This window comes from Plecotus auritus, assembly GCF_963455305.1.
Source record: "Plecotus auritus genome assembly, chromosome: 7".
NCBI classification, from domain to species: Eukaryota; Metazoa; Chordata; class Mammalia; order Chiroptera; family Vespertilionidae; genus Plecotus; species Plecotus auritus.
In genome coordinates, this window is record NC_137774.1 from 72,609,964 (window position 1) to 72,632,167 (window position 22,204).

Sequence of the window (22,204 nt, forward strand, 5' to 3'; positions counted from 1 at the left end):
CTCTACCATTCTCTGGACATGGGGTGAGATGAGAGCCGGGCCAGCTCTTGGCTCTTCTGTGACCCCCTACACCTCACCCTTGTGCCTTCCAGCTGAAGTTGCTCTTCTAGTGAGGTCTAGCTCTCTTGGCAGTTTAGTTTGGTCACTGAAGCTTTGGCCTAAGCAAGTATTTCTAAGTTGCTGACTGCTTTAGTGATCTCATTCAGAATGGACCCCTAAAGTAGAGGCAACTACTTTCCCCCAAGGCACATCTGGCAAGGTCTGGAGACATTTCTGATGTTCACCACTCATGAGGATGGAGGTTATTAATATTTAGTGTGCTGCAGCCAGGGATGCTGCTAAAATCCTACAAAGCACAGGACAGCCATCATAACAATTATCTGGTCCCAAATGTCAATAGTGGCTCAGTGGAGAAACCCTAATCTAAAGATAAATATTACAGTAGCCAATAAGAGGTCAATGGGAGAAAAAAGGGGACACGTGTAATATTTTCAACAATAAAAATTACAGTAGCCAGTGAGTTTCTAAGTATCTCAAAACATTTTATAAAAGTGAGTTTAAGTTATAGGATAACTATGGATTTTATTAACTACAGAGTTTGAACTTGAATTGACAATGACTTGGAAGCCTATGGAATGACTTCCTTTTTGCCTGTTTCACGTCCCCTACTTCCCCCAGCATCTCTCTTCTACTCCCAACACCTCAGATGACCTGGCTCTTGTTAGAGACACCCTGAGCTGTGTGCTAGTCACCTATCCTGCTGCAGGGAGTACTGGGAAGGTGCACTTTAAGGTTCCACTGTAGGTGGCTTTCCTACTCAGGTTCTCTATTAACTCAGCAAAAGGACAGCTTGGGAATGCCATGCTGTTGAAGGTGCCCTCAGTACTTGAGAATCAAGTGGACAAAGGTTACGTATTGGACACATATTTATAAAAAAAATCAGATCTATAAAAAGTTACTTTTAGTAGCAACAGACAGATATCATAAAGAGACACCAGCAGCCACTCTAAATGCAGCAACATTCCAAAGTCTTTGTGCAGACCAGGCTCCTACCAGTCTTGGATGGATGGCAGCCGATTCTCAGGGAACTTGAGAGGGTCACTCCTCACAACAGCAGGGTCCACACCTAGTGATGGGCAAGTGGCTGCCCACACTTGGCCCCAAGACTGAGTGTGTGGTTCAGACAGAACAACTGTGTGTGTGTTTTGGGGGAGGTCTTATTTTTAAGCTACTTAAGAAGGATCTGCTGACAAATTTTCCCTTTAGAATTCACAAAGTTTACAATGTATCTAAGCTTTCTACACTTGCATCTAAAACATGGATTGAGCAAAAAGCTGACTTTGATATCATGATCAGGTCAAATGGTTCTTTAAGGGGAAGACAAGAAAAATACAAAGTATTAGAAAACAAACTCACAGATGAAAAAATGTTGAACAGGTCATCTACAAAGCCACGTGTTGAGAAGAACCAAAGGAAAACTGGGGTAATTATACAAGTTTCTACAATGTACAGACCAAGAAAAAGAAATCCTTCCATAACTTACTCTTAGCACTGAATTTGTTTTCTTTTCGAGTTCTGCCAGTTTTCTTCAAGCAGTTGTCACATACAAAGCTGCAAAAACATAATGGGTGTGATTAGATTATACAAAACAGTGTATGTTGCCAAACTAGTGAAATGCAGCATTAAAATACTTTGTTGGCTGTTTAAATTGCATCATTATACAAAAGTGAAGAGGCAGACTGCTTTGATTCTGTAATTCCTAAAGCAGGCAAACACTTAAGACTTAAAACTTAGGACCAACTGCCATCTATCATAATTGCTGAATTCTTGTTGACAATAATGAATGAAATGCAGCAGCAGCAGCAGGCACCCTCCCCCTCCACTTTGTGCAAAACTGCTTTCCTTTTCCCAACATCACAGGAAATTACTCACCCTGACGGCCAAATGATATCATAGTGTAAAACACAAATCTGATGCATTTTCCGGCCACACTCCTTGCAATCAACAAAACTAGAAGACAAAGAAAGCACACTGAATGCACAGGGAACCACAAAACAAAGTGGTCTGTAGGAGCTTGTGTACTATGTTCTCTTGTACTCTTGATTACTTTGAGCATCTGGTATTAATACACCTGTTGACTGATTCAGCCATATTTTAAAAATGCATCAGTATATTTTCTGTGGGAAAAGTTCGAACCCTTCTTTGTACAAATGCCTCATTCCTCTCTTCTCCCAATATCCTTTGCAACTAGAAATGAACCTTTACTTTTAAAAAGTGCTATGATAAAGGCACATTTTATGGGCCAGTATTTCTGACAGTACTATACATCTTGAAGACCAACACTTGCTCCAGGTAAGTGCACACTAAACTGACTTAAGTAATAGAGAATAATACTTTCAATATTATAAACATTTATTCTTAGGCCTAGGCACAGGAAGTGTCTGTTCTGAGTTAGTCACAAAGGTGGGAAGTTCCAAACTGACTAGTAAATGATGGTCCTTATTCAAGTAAACACTGGAAAGCAAGGGGACGCACTGAGCCACTTGCCCTCTACTGCAGACCCCACCCAAGCTCACCTGGAAATCTTAATTGCCAACATACTTGAAGGTCAAAACCTATATTTTAGCCACTCCCTTAGCATCATCACACCTTACAGCTGGTGGAAGTCTTAAGTGGCAAGAAAGTGGGTTCAGGCTCTTCCAATCAGTCTGGATGCTGAGCCCTATTACCTGATACATGATCAAGTCCCTGATCTTCCCACTGTCCTTGCTGAGCAAGGCTTAAACCACAAATCAAGCCGTACCCAGCTTCTGTTCCTGCTCTACTGGAGGAAAAAGACACATGCAAAACTGTGCAAAACCGCAGCACCATTAAATGGCACTCCCATGCTGTGTTGCTCTCCCCCCATTCTATCTGGTGTTGTTCTGAACCTTCACTCCCTCAAGTGCCCCATCACTGTCAACAAGTTCCTTTGCTGAAATTTCAGCAGTTGAGCTCATCCCTGGGTTAAGAATTTAAAAGGTCAGCAAGTAATAACTCTCTCAGATTCTGTGCCTGCTCCAAAGACACCCCATTCTCAACCCTTCCCTCCTATGTCAGGGAAGAGAAATGTAAAAAAATACAGTATTTGTTCTAGAACCCATTTTATCAATTTTGAATTTCAATCTCTCTCCCCTTTATTATTTTTAAAAAATATTTTATTGATTTTTTACAGAGAGGAAGGGAGAGGGATAGAGAGTTAGAAACATCGATGAGAAACATCCACCAGCTGCCTCTTGCACACCCCCTACTGGGGATGTGACCACAACCAAGGTACATGCCCTTGACCGGAATCGAACCTGGGACCTTTCAGTCTGCAGGCCGATGCTGTATCCACTGAGCCAAACCAGTTAAGGCTCTCCCCTTCTATTATTAACCAACTGGTTGACTCCCCTTCCTACATTTTTATTCATGCAGTTACCCAAGCCACCACTTAGACTGGACCTTTCCTCACCCTGCAGTGTGGTCTCTTCCACCAGAAGGCGGTTCAGGTCAGCCTTCCACCTCCTGCCTAAGCTGCTCCTCTGAGTTTCCTAACTAGTTCCCCTACTAGGGAGCAAAGTCTTCCTTTCCACTGAATCTATCTCACAAATCCAACATAATCTTTCCATAACAGAAGCCAATGATGTCCCTCCAAACCTCCTTAGCACACTCAGGATAAAACCTACAGGTCAAAGAACTGTGTAAGGAGCCCTGCACCTAGTGCCTCTCCTCCACATCACACAGGGCTCCATCCACATGCTCTACCTACCAACCACTTGAGCTTACCGATGTTGTTGCTGAACATCTTATGTTCTTTTACTCCTTTGTGTATAGAATATTCTTCCTGTTTCTCAACACCTGAATCCAGACGAGTGTCACTTTCTCTGGAATGCCATCATGCCCAGGAACAGGGCCCCTCACCTTTGGACCACCTTAGTACCTCCTACTATTTGTGCTATGATCCATCTGTCTCTTGTACTGACGGACAGAGCTCCCGCCTAGTAATGAGTATTCCAATGTAATGTATTTTGAAGTTAAAAATGAATATAAATCATAGTGAATCTGAAAAACTGAAGGGGAGGACATAATGTGAACAGGGAGCTGGACAATTAAGACAAATAATTCACTGGTCATTCATTAATGATCCGGGGAGGCACCTCCTCACGCACCAGGCACTTGTATTCAGTGTGTACCCAGCCTGGGCACTACTAGTAGGAGAGAGTAAGTAAGCTCTCAATGTAAAGTTAGGTTTCAATATGAGGTCTGGGTGGAAAGTCTGTCTCTTCCACTGTAGCAATAGGCCTCACTAAAGCTAGGGGTTTGGAGCCAAGAGAAGGGAGGACCTGTTTCTCAGTTCTGGATGCACTACAGTCACATTTACCAAACATCAAATGGTGCTGGAGCCTGCGCTCAGCAGCTTTGAAAGTGCATTCAGCACAGCGGTGGAACACAATGGGCCTCTCCACACACTGGGGTGGTCTCAGGACTCGGCTTTGGGGACCTGAAGGGGTCATCACACTGAAGGGAGTTCTGAAGCCTCTTTAGGGGCCATCACAGAGCAAACTTTGCAAACACAGCATTCTCACTGAACACTGGAGGAAAGTCAAATATTTGACAATGGCCTTTGAAAATATACCATACCAAAGACAGTGGCAAGAACATACACCAGGCTTCCCATTTATTATTTTTAGAAAGTGGTTTCTAAGAGGTTTTCTTTCTAAAATTTCCCTTTAAATGATACTAGCACTACTCTACCAAATATTCCTACCTTTGTTTTCTAAAGATTCACACTAAATGGCTTCTTAAAAACACCAATGACCAATTTATTAGAGAGGTTCTATTAGAACAAACATCCACCTAAATCTTGTTAAAATTCAGTACCTGAAGAGCATGTTACAGAGACATACATACTTAGTGTGAGTAAAAGAAGAATTCATATATGAAATAACTTCACACAACAAAATTCCACCCAGGGTAATACATTTACAATGTCTTCTCCCACAACTCAATAATAAGGAGGAACTGTTCTTAACCTGAAACTAAAATCTAAAAGAAAGAAATAGCTATATACTCACGGTTCAGGATCTAAGGTATCATTTTTCTTCTTTTCAAACTGATCCTTTGAAATTGTCCTTGTTTAAAAAGAAGTAAAAAAAAAAAAAGTTAATTAACTTAACTGATCTGTTGAGTATAAACTATAGTTTCTGGAATATTATTTTGCAACTAGTTCTTCAAACGGAAAATAATAGCTAAAATCTCAAGTAGATGCAATGATGGCATGAACATATAAAACTCAATTCTACAGAAAGCACCACCATTTAATTTTCTCTATCTTTCTCGGAATATTTCCTCCTAACTATCATCAGCACTTATTATAAGATTTAACTAAGAGTAGTAAAAATATGATGGCAAAATTGTGTTTCAAACTTGTTAATTTTCAATCAAATCTATATGGTGACTGGCTACTAAATTTAACTGATATTGGTGTAACCAATTCTTTTTTTAAACTGATTTTTAGAGAAAGAGGGAGGGGGAGAAGAAGAGAGAGAGAAAGAGAAAAATCAATATGAGAGAAAAACATCTATCTGTTGCCTCCCCTACGTGCCCTGACCGGGAATCAAACCTGTAACCTTTTTGGTGTACAGGACAATGCTCCAACAAACTGAGCCATATGGCCAGGACCAATTCTTTTAATTATAATATTCCCTCAATGACAGAAGGTCAGCATCTATGTGGGGACATTTTACTCTTAAAGGGCTGAGTATGTGGTTTCTATTGTCCTTGTTATGATCAGTGTAAATATGTGAATGACTTCTGATTCACATAATTATACAATCCAATTATTAATCATGTAATAGGGCCAAAAGATTAAGATGGCAAGGGATAGAAAAATAAATCGAATAGGTAGAATATCTTTTGATTTGTAAGTGGCCATGGTTTATTTTGCATTTGAATAAAATAGCCTTGAGTTGCAGACTAAGTGTCCTACCCTGCTGGAAACTGCGTTAGTGTGAAGCCCTGTTGCCTGTGGGGGGGTGGGGGGGGGTGGGGACATCACACTAGCAGAGTAGCCAGCGTGGTTGGAATCATGGCAGAGTCCAGAGAAAAGAGAGAACCATAGAACACTGGTAGTCCTGAGCAGACATGGTGGCTGGCAGATTTTTAGGTTTCTCAAGCATATAAATGAGCTGACCACAGAGGACAGGCATTGGGACCAAAAGGTGGACTCAGTGAAGGAATGAAAGGGCCAACTCAGGCCTGTCTAAATTGGACCTAGTAGCAAGAGTCAAGTTTCCAGCAAAGAAGGAGACATTTACACTCTGGGAGCTCATTATCTGTGTTCTATTAGCTTCACAACTTAAAGGATGAAAGTAGGTACATGAAACTCATTTTTTGCTACTGCCAGTCTGTGGATAGGGTTATCTGGTTTCTTAGGTGTAATGAAAATTTATAACTTCCAAAAATGGAGGGTGGCAGCCACTAGGAAAAGCCAAGTGTTTTAAAAGAAGAATTGGAGCAAGGATGAGAGAGAGCTGTGAATTGCACGGTGCGGCTCTGAACACCACTGTACCGAATGGAGGGAAGAACATGGAAGTATCACTAGTGTTTAGCTCAAACAGCTACATGTTAAAGTATGAATGTGAGCATAATTAATATGAGAAAATATACTACACACAAGTCAAAACAGCAGTAGTGCTTCCCTTTTACTCATGGACAAGAGACAAAAACAATTAAGAGTCACTCCGGAGAAAAATGACAGGATAGTACTTACGTCTGGGGTTGTGAAGGGTCGTCACCAAGGGTAACATTCTCCCCCTGGATCTCTGTGAAACACTTCTCACAAAAATGATACCTGTCAGCAAGAAGGCCATACTTGGGTGAACTGGTCCATCATAACACACAGCCACCCAAGCAACGAAGCCACCAATCAGAGCAGGGCAGATCACCACGACGAAGGGGGGGCGTTGTTGGTTGATTGATGGGTCAGTGAGAACAATGAGAGGAACAGGGGCAGGTTGGGAAGGGCAGGATTAGAGAACAGGGAAGGGAACAAATAGCACAGACATAGAGGTAAGACGCAAACACCAAGACAACACAGAGCAGAAAGCCAAGGCAAAGCATTGATTAGCATTCGGTCTCATTGCACACATCACAGGCCATCATCACTAACAACGACTGGGCTTGGTTCAGCTCCAAGATGCAAATGTTTGCAAGGAGTTGTTAATACTAGAATTGTAAGGAGCTTAAAATTTAGAAGTTTGAATTTCGTATTAGAGAAAAATACAATTTCAGGTTTGAGATGGAAAAAATTTACTTTGAACAAAACAGTCTGATAAAAGTCCTTAAAAAAGCAATTTAAACTGAAAATGCTTTTTTTTTCAAAATGGAAAATTTATGCTTGACAGCAATTCAGAGATTTTATTTCTGGTTTTTAAGCCAGATCTTTAAAGATATAAAAATGTTCAGCACTCAAAACTGGTTTTAATTTTTTTCCTGTCTTTTTTCCTCATGTTAATCATTTAATTGGGTTATAATACAAATGAAACCAAATCCATTTTCTAGACAAACATTTAACAGAAATGCAATAGGGGTCAAAGACTTTCCAGCCATTTATCAATAAGAATATACAGAGAAAAAAAACTGTGATATATTGTATAAACAATACAATATATATATAAATCCACAAACAATGTTAAAGACTTTTAAAATTCAATTCTAAGCTTTGACTTAAACTTTTTGGTACTGGGACCAATCATTCATCAATCTGAGATACTCAGTGATTGACTGCTCTGACTTGGTGACAATCCAAGTTAAGCAAATTTAGAGAGTTAAAACTTTAAAGCACAATCTGCATTTGAGAAATTATCCATAACCCCAATTTCTTGTAAGATAATAAAGAGCCTCAGCTCAAGCTATCAAATAAGAATAATTAAAATAAAAACTATTAAATGTTTGGAAAGGACATGAATGAGAAATCAACAAAAATGCAGGCTGATGCTGCATAAAACAAGATGGGCACGCAATACCGTAAAAAAAACAAGCTGAATGAATGTGACTTATACAAGCAAAAAGGATGAGTATAAGGTAGCAACAGCAGCACAATAAAATGCGGTTTTAGTGTTCAAAACTATGTCTACAAGATGCCAAGAGGATTAGTGTTAAAGACACTATGACGAGACTTGGAGTGCCACACTGAACCAAGAGTACAGAAGGAGATGCGGCAGCTTGCAGTATCACACACGCACGCGCGCACGCGCACACACGCAAGCATGCACAGCTATAAACGACTGAGAGTCAGACACCACCTGGCCAGTTTGTCTTCATTACTAAAATAGGTCCTCTACAAGTTCTAATTCTAACCTAAATTAAATACATTGACATTTTGTCTGCTATGTTTTACTGGCTAAATACATAGTATATTAAAGGCATAAAACTTGAGAGCATGCACACACCCCAAGATTACACAATTTTTCAGTATGTTGATGAGGAACATGACAGATTCCCTGTGGGTAACAACTGGATTAATGAAAGTTTCTTGCTGGGACCTGTTTATTTAGGACCAAGTCAATTAATGAATTCTGCCAAAATTAAAACTCGGACCAGAAACAGATTAACATTGCTGTTTTAAAATATATACAGGGGTAGGCAAAAGTAGGTTTAGAGTTGTAAGTACACAAAACACAATATTATTATATATGTGTTTATAATTATTGTATTATTTGTCTTATTATTTCGGATCCTCACCTATGATTTATTTTTTAGTTAATGATGGCTGGTAATTTAACCTGCTTTTGCCCATACCTGTATATTATGTTTTGTTTTTTTTCCTGAATGAATTTCAACAATATTCTGGCTACTCACTGTTTTGTTAATATTACTATGGAGCCTTGAAATCATGTAGTGAAAGAATTTTCATGTGCAGGAGGACATGATCATCACTTGGCAGGAAAGAATGAAAGTACAGAAACTATAAACCAACTCAGTGGTAACCAGAACAATAGACAAAGAAGATATCCCCTTCATGCAAAATATTTCCCTTTTGAAAATAAAACTAGAAAATGAGTGTTCCAATTCATTTTAAGATTAAACACACAGCCACTATGGACTAGGGAGAAGAGTAACTTTGAACACATTTTGAAATGAAATTGCTGCAATAATTACATGTGAGCATAAATGATTTTAAACCCTGGACAAATTCTTAGCTTTTGTTCAAGCAGGACATCAAGTCCAGCAACATTCAGGAAACAAGAATCATAAACCCATTATTTTCCAACAAAGGAAACTGGCCTGAGACAAATCACTGATGGCTAAGTGGCTGCAGAAACCTACGCTCTACGAGTAACTAACTCCCATCCCTGAAAAACTTAAAAGGATCAGTAACTGGGAGAGACAGATAATTAACTCATGCTAGTGCGTGTCCCAAAGTGATGCCAGGGACATTGGAGAATCAATTCTGTTGAGGTTTTAGAGGAGAGATGGAGAGGGCCCAGGGACTCACTCTAATACCCTCTGAGAAATTACCACAGTCCACAGAAGGGAGCATGGGCACCCATCTAGTCAAGTTGGATGCAACCACCTGGCAATCAGCAGGTGAAAATATCTTATTATCTAGTCCAAACTTTATTCACCCTGGAAATATAAAATGATTCAGAAATTCACTTTTCATTGTAACAGCCTAGTTGACATTCTGCCTTGTGTGAAGGAAGCAGTTTGATGAACATGGAATTATAAAGGAGAAATACTTCACATAATCTGATGATGATGTACATCTGGGTACCTAACGTTAGCACAATGTAACTGCACAGTTTATCTGTAAGGATAATTTAATGTATGGAGTAAATTTTCAAATGCAGATTGTTTTAAGTACCATTATCAGTATATACAAATAACAGGGATATCTATAGATAGTATCTATCTTACCTATAGATAATAATTGGAAAATCTATAAAACAGCTTCCCCAACATGAGTTTCTTTCAAATTTTTAAAGTATGGAAACAGATGAAATGTAACCACACTCTAGTTTATATATTAGTTTCACTTATTTAAATGGTCTCTAGGATTGTCTATTGTTTCAGTGCCCAAACAATTTATAAGTGTCAAAACAATAATTCATAAAAACAGCACAGTGCTCATAGTCAAAGTTGAGAATAAAAATGTAAGCAGTTAAAATGTCCAACACAGAATTAGACTACTGCTTTATTAGAATTACATGTTAACCTCTTCAAGGTCAGTATTCTAGAAAGAACATCTTATGAGATTAAGCTGAGAAGTAGTATTCCTACACTTATATAGAAATACAATTGGACATTTCAAAACTTTCAAAACAATCCTGTTTGCACTCCCCATCAATAACTTCCTCCAATGGGTAAGTAGTGTACCCTGATGCTATCAAATTATGAACTTATTTGCTCTCAACTTAAATATGGCCAAAATCTGTGCAAATTAGCAAAGACAGGGTCTCAAAGGACTCAGGCACAATGAAACCAATAATGAAAAGGTCCCAAAACTTCAGAGATGGTGGCAAGCAATCTGTTGTCTTTTCTTCCTTCTATACCCAAACTGGCACCTAGCAGCAAGGGTGTTTTTCAGGGTATAGTTAATTTTAACCTATTCTCTTAAAATTTCATAATTTTATTTTGCTTGGCATATAAGTTTCCAAAGTGAATTCCTATTCATTATTTCATTAAAGACTGATAACTGAGATGGTCAGGGAAGGTGTTACTGTGCCCATATCACAAACAAGAAGGTGGTTAAGCTTGATACATATACATTATGGAATGTGCTGAAGATTACTAAGCTAAGATTGTAAACGGATGGATCAGAACTTCCACAACACTTGTCAGTATAGGAGAGATTCCATTAAAAAAGGGCTATGTATCATTTCAAACTTTGTCTTAAAATGCTTCTATTGATAGAAGGGCAAGCTAAGACAGAAATTAAATTCCAAAGTGAGCTAGGCAAGGCTTAGAAACCTTTATTGGAAACATTTTTAGGTCAAAAGTTTTTTAAAGTATAATTTTGATGAAAGTCATTAATAATATTGAATATGGTTATATATATATATATATATTTAAAATTAAAATAATTTAAAAACATAAATTGGAAGAAAAATAATTTCAAAATTCCAAATTATTCAAAGTCTGTGCATGTACCCCTAAACAAATAACAAAAACCTCTCTACTTATCTTCTTCAAAATATTAGAACGTAAGTTATTACTAAGCAAACAAGATCAAAATAGTTAAAACATCACAAGTCCTAATGTTGACATTTAATATTTGAAACTAAAGATGAAGATTAGGCATGAAGCTTCTTTGTGGTCACAAAGAATCTAATTGTCAAGTCATAAAATGGAGGCAATGTAACTAAATCTGACCAAGATTTACAACCTGTGCTTCAAGACATAATGCCCTCATGCTATAGCAACATGAGGCCACTTAAAACAATGAATGCAAATAGCTTAATTTTCAAAACAATCCCCAATAAAATAATAATATTTTCATTTCCCCTTTACTTAAGATAGGGGATATATTCTTTGTAAGCCATCAACATTTGAAGAGAATGGCAAATATTTCTCGAGCATACCTACCACTTGAAAAACCTGAAATGGCCATCTTATAATAGGGAAGTTTTTTAAAAACTTAATAAAAACTCTAAATGTCATTCTGTATTGTGCAACTAATTAAAAACAAAAAGACTATGGTTTTATTTTTTCCAATCAATTAGCACTAATGCAAGTCTTTCCATCAGACTGTCCAGGCCAAATTATCTAGACAAGTATTTACACAGGAATAGTAAAAACAATGTTTCAACTTTATTAGTATCTTGAAAAAGGCAGGTCAATCTTTTTTAGAGTTATTCTCAACTCCAGACTCTTTCTTATACGGTTACTTTTTAGAATCTAGACCATGACTCAAGAAAGAATGTACCTGATCCAGGTAGTGCAGCAAGCAACTGTGAGCTTAAATTTTTATACTGTAAAAGCATTCCTTAAAATTAAGACTGTGAACCTATCTGAGTGACCAAGAAACACTGAAATTGTGGCTCCTTTCATTGGAACTTCAGGAAAGATATGTACCTGGGCTATAAGCAGACAAACATGCCTTGCCCTAAGACCTTTGTTCTGTAGTTCAGGAAGCTGCTCAATGCTTACCTATTCTGATAGCTGTAGTAGGCTGCATCTCGAGGAATTGTACACAGTTGCTTCCCGTAGCAGCACAAAGTCTGTGGGGAAAACTCATACTGCAAAAACAAAGGAGAAAATACTAAAAATATAACCTGTTTATTGTCATGTAAAGTTCTAGTCAACTATGGAGGGTCAGATTCAACTAGTAAATTACTTCTGTTAGTACACTGGATAGTTTCCTAACAATTTTTAGCTATTTAAAGATATTTTTTGATACAATGCAAAATAATTAGTGTTTAAGAGACATATATTATAGCCCTAGCTGGTTTGGCTCAGTGGATAGAGCATGGGCCTACAGACTGAAAGGTCCCAGGTTCGATTCTAGTCAAGGGCACATGCCCGGGTTGCTGGCTCGATCCCCAGAAGGGGGCGTGCAGTAGGCAGCCAATCAATGACTCTCATCGACTAGAGGCCTGATGCATGAAATTCATGCATTCGGAGGGGAGGGAGGCCCTTCAGCTGGGCCTGGGCCCTCTCTTGACTGAAGGCTTAGGCCTGTTCCCCACAGGGAGAGGCTCCTGCCACCGCCGTTGCATTTGCCAGTCATGAAGCTGGCTTCTGGCTGAGCAGCGCTCCACCTGTGGGTGTGCACTGGCCACCAGGTGTCAGCTTCTGCGTTGAGCATCTGTCCCCTGGTGGTCAGTGCGTGTAATAGTGACCAGTCGTTCCACCATTTGATTTGCATATTAGCCTTTTATTATATAGGACGTTTCTATCTCTTTCTTCTCCCTTCCTCTCTGAAATCAATATATATCCTATCTAATAAAGAGGGAATATGCTAAATGACCCTCACACCATTGCAAAAGATGGTGGCACCCACAGCCAATAAGGGGGAACATGCTAATTGCTGCCCCGCCCTTAAAGATGGCAGTGACCACAGCCAATAAGGAGGGAATATGCTAATTGACTGCCATGGCCTCAAAGATGGCGGTGCCCAGTCCCCTCAGCCCCACGGGGCGGCAGATGCAGCAAGGCCGGGCCCGTTCCGCTCACCTGCCTCTGGAGCCCCCCAGTCCCTTCAGCCCCGCAGCCACCCAGGGCTGTCTCGAGGCACAGGCAAGCCTCGGATGATGGCTGCTGCCCATCCGCCCAGGGCTGCCCGAGGCTCAGGTAACCAGGGCCGGCTGAGGCTTGCGCTGCCAGCAGTGGCAGCAGCAGAGGTGTGATGGGGCATTGCCTTCCCCTGATTGGAACAACAAATCGATGCCTCTCTCTCCCTCTGTCTCTTTAAAATTAATAAATTTTTTAAAAAAGGAGACATATATTATTGATAGTGAATGCACACAGGGGCAGCCAGAAATGCTTAACCCAAGGCCTTCTCCCAAAAGCCCCTCTAGCTGTGACCATCCATTATATTGCTCCAAGTAGTCAATTGTTTTACTTCATCTGGGTACTTCCCAGCACACATGTGTGGCCAAAATGTTGAGTCTACCATACTGTTGGACTAACTGGGAAAGTTCATTGTCCAGAAACAGTTTAAACTGTACCTTGCGTCCACAACAATATCCAAGGGACTGCATAACAGGGTCAATTTCTTGTTCAAAGACCTCTGCCAGTTTACTGCAAAACTTATAGACCCGAGACGTCTTGCGATTATAGAGCCAGGCATTGTTGAACATCAGCCAGACATCATCCACGTACTGCCAAGGTTCTTGGTACTGCCCTGTGTCTAACTTTCGCTTGATGGTGGAAAGGTCCATGGGGTTCTTCACAATGTCAAAGTAATCCTTAAAGACAAAATGGGGGAGATATCAACCAAAGGACTTGTATGCATGCATATAAGCCTAACCAATGGACACAGACAAAAGGGGGGTGAGGGCATGAGTAGGGGGGATGGGGGGGGGTAATGGGGGAATAAGGACACATATTTAACACCTTAATCAATAAAGAAATTTAAAAAAAAAAGACACCAATGAAGATCACCAATGATTTTATAGAATCACTCAAATCGTAAAAGCCATAATTTCCCATAAGGTAAACATGCCTCAAAATTATGAATGTTTTATAATGTAATTTCATTGTTGAAATCATTTTGTGCACACAATTATTCTGTTGGAAAATGCATGTTTATGATTTCATTTATAATTTAGCAATTGTAGTTTGTGTGAAGTATATCAATTTAAGAATTGTTTAATTCTTTCTGTAATGGCATTATCACATTTTTTATTTCTAATAGATAGCTGAAGTTTATAGTTAGCTCTTAAATTCATTTAGAACAATCTCAACACGATTTTAAAAAGTCTCCTGGGATCCAACATCATTTGGATAATTTGGAAAAAGTTCAAAATGTTAAAATAATGTAAAAATAAATCTTGTGAAATGGGGAAAAAAAAAAGACAAAACGGTCTCAATCTAGTGGATACCCCAAATTCCAAATGCCAGCCTTATCTTAAAATAAAATAGAAAGTACCAGAACAACTTCTGTTTCCAACATTAAGAAATAAGAACTGAAAACAAAATAACCTCTGATCTTCCTCTGATTTTACTATCTAAAATTAACATTTTCAAATGTGATCAAATTCCTTAATAGGCAAAGTTAAAGAAAAAAAATTCAAAAGAACTGTTTACTAAAAGATGCTGTTTAGCCCTGGCAGGGCTCAGTTGACTGAAGCATCATCCTATATACTAGAAGGTTAAGGGCTCGATCCCCAGTCAGGGTGCATATGGGAGGAAACTGATTGATGTTTCTCTCACATCAATGTTTCCCTCTCCCTAAGAATCAATAAAAACATGTCCTCAGGAGAGGATAAAAAAAAAAAAGTGCTGTTTAAGATTTTAAAAATAAGAATTTTCATGCACTGAATTACAATGGTAAGCAAATTTATCAGACAGTATGTTTTTCTAGAGATTCACTCTTGGTCCTACCAAGCAAAATGAAATTCCAAGATAAACATGAAAATTGAAAACAAAAACAGTAACACTGCTTAAAAGAATCTGTTGGGTCACCATGGCCTTTGCCATGGGATAGCAAAATGAGAGGCCCATGTGTTTTATAGTTGACTAGAGGCCCGGTGCACGGAATTCGTGCACTCAGGAGAGTTCCCTCAGCCCGGCGTGCACCCTCTCACAGTCCGGGAGCCCTGGGGGATGTCCGACTGATGGCTTAAGTCCAGGGAGCGGACATTCTTAGCACTGCCGCAGAGCTTGCCAGCTGTGAGCCAGGCTCAGGGCTTCTGGCTGAGCGGTGCTCCCCCTGTGGGAGTGCACTGACCACCAGGGGTCAGCTCCTGCATTGAACGTCTGCTCCCTGGTGGTCAGTGTGCATCATAGCGACCAGTTGTTCCACTGTTCAGTTGATTTGCATATTAGCCTTTTATTATATAGGATGTTCACCAATTCTTTAAGTTCATTTTTTAGACAAAGTCTTACATAAAACCCCAAATATAAAGTGAGTCGCCAGAAGCTGTGAACCACAGCAAGTGGGTGGTAAGCCCAGTGCACAGTCCCCTCTCAAACACCCTAACCTTTCCATGGACCCCGAGGCTTCACAAAACAGGTGGGAAACACATTTTAGTAAGAAGGTGCATTACTGTTTTGGCAGGAAACTTTTTTAAATAGTTTGAGAAAAATCTACAAAACAAGGTTGTTATTTTATCCAATTTTAAGAAATAGAACATGGATAATCATGAGTTACACTGGTAAAATTATATTTTTACTATATGAACTTACAGGAATTCCTAGGAGCTGGGGATCTACAGGCTGGCGAAAAGGTAAGGACTCTGGATCCTGTCGATATAGCGCTTCTAGGGTTGGCATAAGAGCCTGGCGCAATTCCTCCGGCTTAAAGACTGTAGTTGGAAAGCATAAGGAAAAAAACAACACTATTTACAAGGCACCCAGACCCTTCCTTTATGACACTTCAAATGAAAGTCTGGCGGTTTCTGAGAAGGTCTGAGTCATCTCCCTCCCGGCACTGAAGCTTACTAGGGTTCTCATTCAGCAGAGTCCACAGACATTCTAAAGCTACAAATCCAGGGTTTCTGAAATAATAGTAATATTGGTGTTTCCAAAAACTGCACACATGTCATGAGGCATAATACCACACTAAGTTTGCTCTTTAGTGAGAAATTTCAACATTAAAACTGTTGGAACAGAAAGTGAAGCTCACTCCCAAATCTGCTTCATTGATCAAACAGTGGAAGGGACCTTTCTTGCCTAAAGTAAACTCAGACCACCTGAGACAAATGGTTTTGTACTACAACCTCACAAACGTACACAGTAACAGAGCTATAAAAATAAGTATTTTCCCCAAAAGTTCTATACTTCTCTCCCACATTTACCAATGCCCATTTCTCCAATCTCTCAGCTATTGCATTTCCTACTATATTTTCTGTTGTCACCAATCCAAGGATAAACAGTGGCTGCCAGATACATTCAAGATGATACATTCACATGAAACCCAAATGAGTTCTAATGACACGGGGAAATGTGCACAATAGCCTCTGAAGGCAAGCAGCAGGTCAGGCAGCAGTGAGTGTGTTACAACCCCACCTTGCTCACACACATCCTATGCCTAGGAAACTGACCAATAAGAGGCAAATACGTCAGAGGAGTTCCGATGACTTGGGTTATAAGTGATAATATGTTTTCTCTCTTTTCTTTTATATTTTAAAAAGACTCTCTAGAACTGACATGTGGTAAACTATAATTTAAAAATCAGATTAATATACCATAAACATTTAAAGTTCTAGTTGGGAAGTGGCATACATCAAGTATATTGAGAGATGAAAATCATGGCCCTGAGAAGTTTCCCGAAGTTTATTGCCATTGGAGCCAGGGACTGCCCATGTGTCCTGACTGACCTCCTGTGGAAAAGGAACACCTGGATGCTTTAGACCTGGGACAGCTGCTGGAGATCAGCGAGCATATGGATTATCTCAGTTCAGCGCTCTCCAGCAAACATTCCCATTGGAAACAAGTGCATCCTGCTTTCAGCGAACTCCCTTTCTTCTATTGTTTTCTTTGAATAACTTTCTAAGAAAGTAATTTTTAAGTTAATCAAGAGTTTTTCCATTCTTCTAAACTAGAGGACAGCAAACTCTGACCCATAGGCCAAATCTGAAGGCCTGTGAGCTAAGAATAATTTTCATTTTTAATGGTTGGGAAAAAAAAAAATATTTCCTGATATGTGAAAATTATACATCAAATTCTAGTCTCCAAAATAAAAATTTATTAGAACACAAGTGTGCTGATTTGCTGAGATGTTGTCTCATCAAACAACATTTGTTTCCTACAATGTAGATGAGTAGTTGCAACAGAGACCTTATGACACACAAAGCCTAAATTATTTACTGCCTGGCTCTTTACAGGATAAGTTTGCTGACCCTGCTCCAGACCTCATCATCTCCTTAAAGGCATCAAAATGACATGGCTTACATACAGCTGATTTTGGTATACAGCTGCCTTCACCACACATTGTTTAACACTTATGCAGAGGAAAATGTATTTTCAAATTCCTGTCTTTATTTGAAATAAGTTCTCTGCTACTAATGAGTATGGTGTGCTTTTTCCATACAATCAGCAGGGTGTACCACATCAGTAATCCTCGAAGCATGGACGATGGGTACCATGAGGAGCACTGTGCTAATATGGGAGCTGCCAGACATATGTGGCTAACTTAAAGCTAAATGAATTAATATTAAATAAAATTTAAAATTCAATTCTTTAGTCACACTTGTCACATCTTAAGTACTCAGGAGCTGCATTTGGCTGGTGAACACCGTAATGGAGAGCAGAGAAAGTTCCAGCACTGTTTCAGGCCTTTCTAGGAGTCTGTGAAATCAAATTTATTTACGTAATATAAAACAACTTTCATAACAACACTAAGTTGTTATTTGCCTTTTATGTCGTGTTAACCTTCACACAGATGGGGCACTAACAGGGGAGAGTAAAATTTCTAGCATGGCAGCAGCCTCACCAAACCTGACTTAGTAGTCACTATGATCCTTGCTGCCACTGTGCACACACAGGGGAAAATGCCAGCTGCACTTAAGAGTATTATTGCTGAAGCAGTTAAAATTATTACTTTTGTTAAACCTCAACCCTTGGCTACACGTCTTTTACCCTATATGAAAAAAAAGGGGGGGGGGTTGGTATAAGGCACTTCTACTGCATGCAGTGCTTGTCTTGAGAGAAAGCACTTGTGCGAGTGTTGAGAGCTGAAGTCATTGCTTCTTTTTTTAATGAAACACATAAAACTGGAATGACTGATAGACAAGCTATAGTTATTCAGATGTGGGTATGCGGCAGACATTTTCTCAAAAATGAACAAAGTGGGAGTTATTTCAAGGGCAATTGATAGTATTTTTTGCCAGAGATAAAATCTGGACTCTCATAAAAAATTAGAATTTGAAAAATTTGTATCTATCACATGAGCTTGATATCTTGTTGAAATTTAAAAAACTTTTTTTAAGAGATTCATAGTGATGTTAATGAATGTGATTTTTAAAATTATTGTATAGTGAAGTATGCTAACATTAGGAAGATCTGCATAATTCATTGAACCAAATTTCCAGATGACCAAAGGATCATGTTATAAAGAAAATCATGAAAGGGCAAAGGATCAATTCAAAGTACAAAACAGACAAATGGACTCTAAGGTCAGAGTTTGAAAAATTCAGTGCTAAGGATTCATATTTCACACTACAACTAATCTTTAAGAAACTTCCACTTGTTGAATGTTGTAGTAGTACCACAAAAAGAAAATCACAATTATTTAAAAAGGCTGTTATTCTTCCCTTTATCAACTATCTATCTGGAATGGGACTTCATGTACTGCAATCAAACAACGTAATACAACAAAGTACAAGCAGGGGCAAATCAGATATGAGAATGCAGCTGTGTTCATTTTGTCTTTGAGCCAAAAAATTGTAAAAAACAATGGCACTATACTAGTTATTAATTGTTTTGGAAAAGTTATTTTTCATAAAATGTGTTATTTATGGGTGTTAGGTAATAGATTTATTTTTAAATGAACTAAATATTTTCAAAATTCCAAAATGAGCCAACAGCATTAATTTCTAATAGAGTAGATAGCAATACATAATCCATACAGACAAAAACTCTTTGGGGTCCTCAATTTTTAGAGTACACAGAGTTCTAAGACCAAAAATTTGAGAACTGCTGTACTCCATAATCTCCAGGGCCCCCTTCCAGCAGCAAAACTGTATAGCAATAGACACTAACATTTCTCTGCCATCTTTCCCAAATGTAGCACCTGCAGGCCTGAACTTCATGAGTCCTGTCCTCACATTTCCAAGGGTCACCTGACAATTTTCTGACACCCTGCTACCTTCTTAACTTTTTAGACACCTCTCAAAGTGATTTTTTAAAATCACATAAAAAAAAAAACACAAAAAAACAAAAAAACAAAAAAAAAAACCAAGAAACAAATAAAAATCACATCCATTGTGAGGCTGGCTCACCCCACACAGCTCGCAACCCAAAGCATCTTCACTTACTTGCCCCCCACCCACTCCTACTGCACTAGGTCACGGAGTCCCACTCCACCCATTTGTTACTTTGGGCACTTATCTATAGCAGCAAACACCTACAAGTTCCTACATGTGTCCTGCCATGGTGATATTTTCCCCCATACAATGGCTTTCGGTCATTTTCCTGCTTGAATCTGTCAGTGGTTGTTCATGTCTTGCCGAGTAAAGCCCAAGATCCTTGGCGTGCTCAAGGACTCAAATGCAATTTGAACTCTCCCACAGCCAGGACATCTCAGAAGATAGCTGTGTGCCCCTGAACTGCCCCCTAGAGCCAAGGCTTGTTTCTTATTAAGCCATGAACCTGTGGGATCTTAGGGAGGAGTCCAGTTTGGTGTCACTACTTTTTCTACTTGGAGAATAGCAGGCAAAACAGATAAAGGGGGAGATGCAATTCTATTTCTGCTTTAGCTTTTAACCCATAATGTGGAATCACAAAACAATGGCAGAGCAGCACAGTTCAATAAGTTCAAGAAAACACAACTTACTTTTTTTCCGTGGCTGCGAAGGAGATGCTGACTGGGAAGCGGCACCATTAGCGGTGCTCTCTTCTTCCTCTTTAGCTTCTACTTTTACTTCTGGCTTCTTTTCATCCACTTCCATTGGTTCTGATTTCTGCTCTGTTGTGTCTGATTCTTCTTTAACTTGAGAAGATCCTTGTAGATCTTCCTCCATCATCTTGAAAAAAAAAAAAACCCACAAAATTATAAATAATGATACATAAATATCAAAAACCTATATTCTAACTCAGAGTTACTGGAAAGCTCTTAAAAATCTATGGGTTTGTTAAAACCTTCTCCTAGTTACAGCTGCATTTATCATTCCTTTCCCTCCCACAAGAAGGAATAGAGCATTTGGTGTCAGTTGAGTTGCTTTAAGATAGTACCAGTACAATTATGTACTAATTTTTAAGATTTTATATGCTGGAGTACTTAAAATATTGCATATATACATATCTACCATCACCCGCTCAGTAGTTTTACATATAGATTTTTCTAGTTCGGAACAAAAATTTCCTGGAAAATTGGGGCAGAGTTCAAAAACCAAATTGTTCAGCCCAGCCAGCGTGACTCAGTGGTTGAGCGTCAACCTGTGAACCAGGAGGTCACAGTTTGGTTACTAGTTAGGCCACATGCCTGGGGTGCAGGCTTGATCCCCAGTGGGGGTGTGCAGGAGGCAGCTGATCAGTGATTCTCTTTCATCACTGATGTTTCTCTCTCTCTCCCCCTCTACCTTCCTCTCTAAAATCAATAAAAACATATTTAAAAAAACAAAACACCAAATTGCTCAGAAGGCCAGGCAAGTAAAGTAAGTGAATGCAACAAGAAGATGAGGTGTGAGATAGCAGGAAATTGTGGAGACTCTGGCAAACTGGAGAGCCCATGTCCCCTCTAAAGGCCATGCTGGTGTTCCCATCCAGACTGCTGCCAGAGAGGACTTGAAGAACAGTGCTAACAGAGCTTATCATTTTCAAGAAAATCCAAAAATCTCAAGTTTAATTTATAATTTCCCATTTTAAAAAATATCATGTGAGCCTAACAAAACACTTAATATAGATTGGATTCAGCTCACAGTCTGCTAGTTTTCAACTTCTGCCAGTTTAATTAGTAAATGAATAAACCCCTTGTGTAATCTAACTCTGCGGACTATAAATGAATAAAAAATGGCAATGAAAAAGTTGCTGAATGATTCAAACATTTAAAATACAAACCTTTTTACCACTGAGTTTATTAATTGTGGGTTTGTCATATATTGTCTTTATAAAGTTCAGATATTCCTTCTAAATTTACTTTACTGAAGAGTTTATATCATAAAAGGATGTTAAATTTTGTCAAATGCCTTTTCTGAATCTACTGAGATGATCATATGGTTTTTATCCTTTATTTTGTTAATGTGATGTATCACATTAATGAATGTTGAAGCATCCTTCCATCCCTGGGATAAATCCCACTTGATCATGGTGTATAGTCCTTTTAATATATTGTTGAATCTGGCTTGCTAAAATTTTGTTGAGAATTTTTGCATCTATGTTAAAAAAATACTGGCCTGTAATTTCGTAATTTCCTTTTTTTGTAACGTCTTTTTATCTGCTTTTGGTATCAGGGTAATGCTGGCTTCATAAAATGAGTTTGGGAGTATTCCTTCCTGTTCAATTAAAAAAAAACAGTTTAAGGACAGGTTTAATTCTTCTTTGAATGTTTGGCAGATGCCATCTGGTCCTGGACTTTTATCTAAGACCAGGAACAAGACAAGGATGTCCATTACCACTACTTCTATTCGAAATTATATGGGAAGTCCTAGCTACAGCAATCAGGCAAGACAAATAAAAGGCATCCAAATGGGAAAAATAAGTAAAACTCAACTGTCCTCTATAATAAAAAGCTAATATGCAAATAGAACGGTGGAACAATCGAACAAGCTATGATGTGCGCTGACCACCAGGGGGTGCGCGTGGAACATGGCGATGTTGGCCGTAGTGGGATGGTGAAGCAGGTGAGTGAGGGTGC

At 39.0% G+C, this 22,204-nt stretch overlaps 1 protein-coding gene across 5 annotated transcripts in view; it reads right to left on the reverse strand.

Moving 5' to 3' along the window:
* The window catches only part of CREBBP (CREB binding lysine acetyltransferase), a 158,396-nt gene that overhangs the window by 17,063 nt on the left and 119,129 nt on the right, over nt 1-22,204 (reverse strand). For all 5 annotated transcript variants that reach the window (XM_080680087.1, XM_080680091.1, XM_080680090.1 and 2 more), the window contains 8 exons: nt 20,186-20,375; nt 15,877-15,995; nt 13,695-13,934; nt 12,175-12,263; nt 6,794-6,874; nt 5,097-5,153; nt 1,933-2,010; nt 1,544-1,611 (listed from right to left, as the gene is read on the reverse strand). In XM_080680087.1, coding sequence (XP_080536213.1) covers nt 1,544-1,611; nt 1,933-2,010; nt 5,097-5,153; nt 6,794-6,874; nt 12,175-12,263; nt 13,695-13,934; nt 15,877-15,995; nt 20,186-20,375 — 922 coding nt within the window. The remainder of the gene's footprint in view (nt 1-1,543; nt 1,612-1,932; nt 2,011-5,096; nt 5,154-6,793; nt 6,875-12,174; nt 12,264-13,694; nt 13,935-15,876; nt 15,996-20,185; nt 20,376-22,204) is intronic.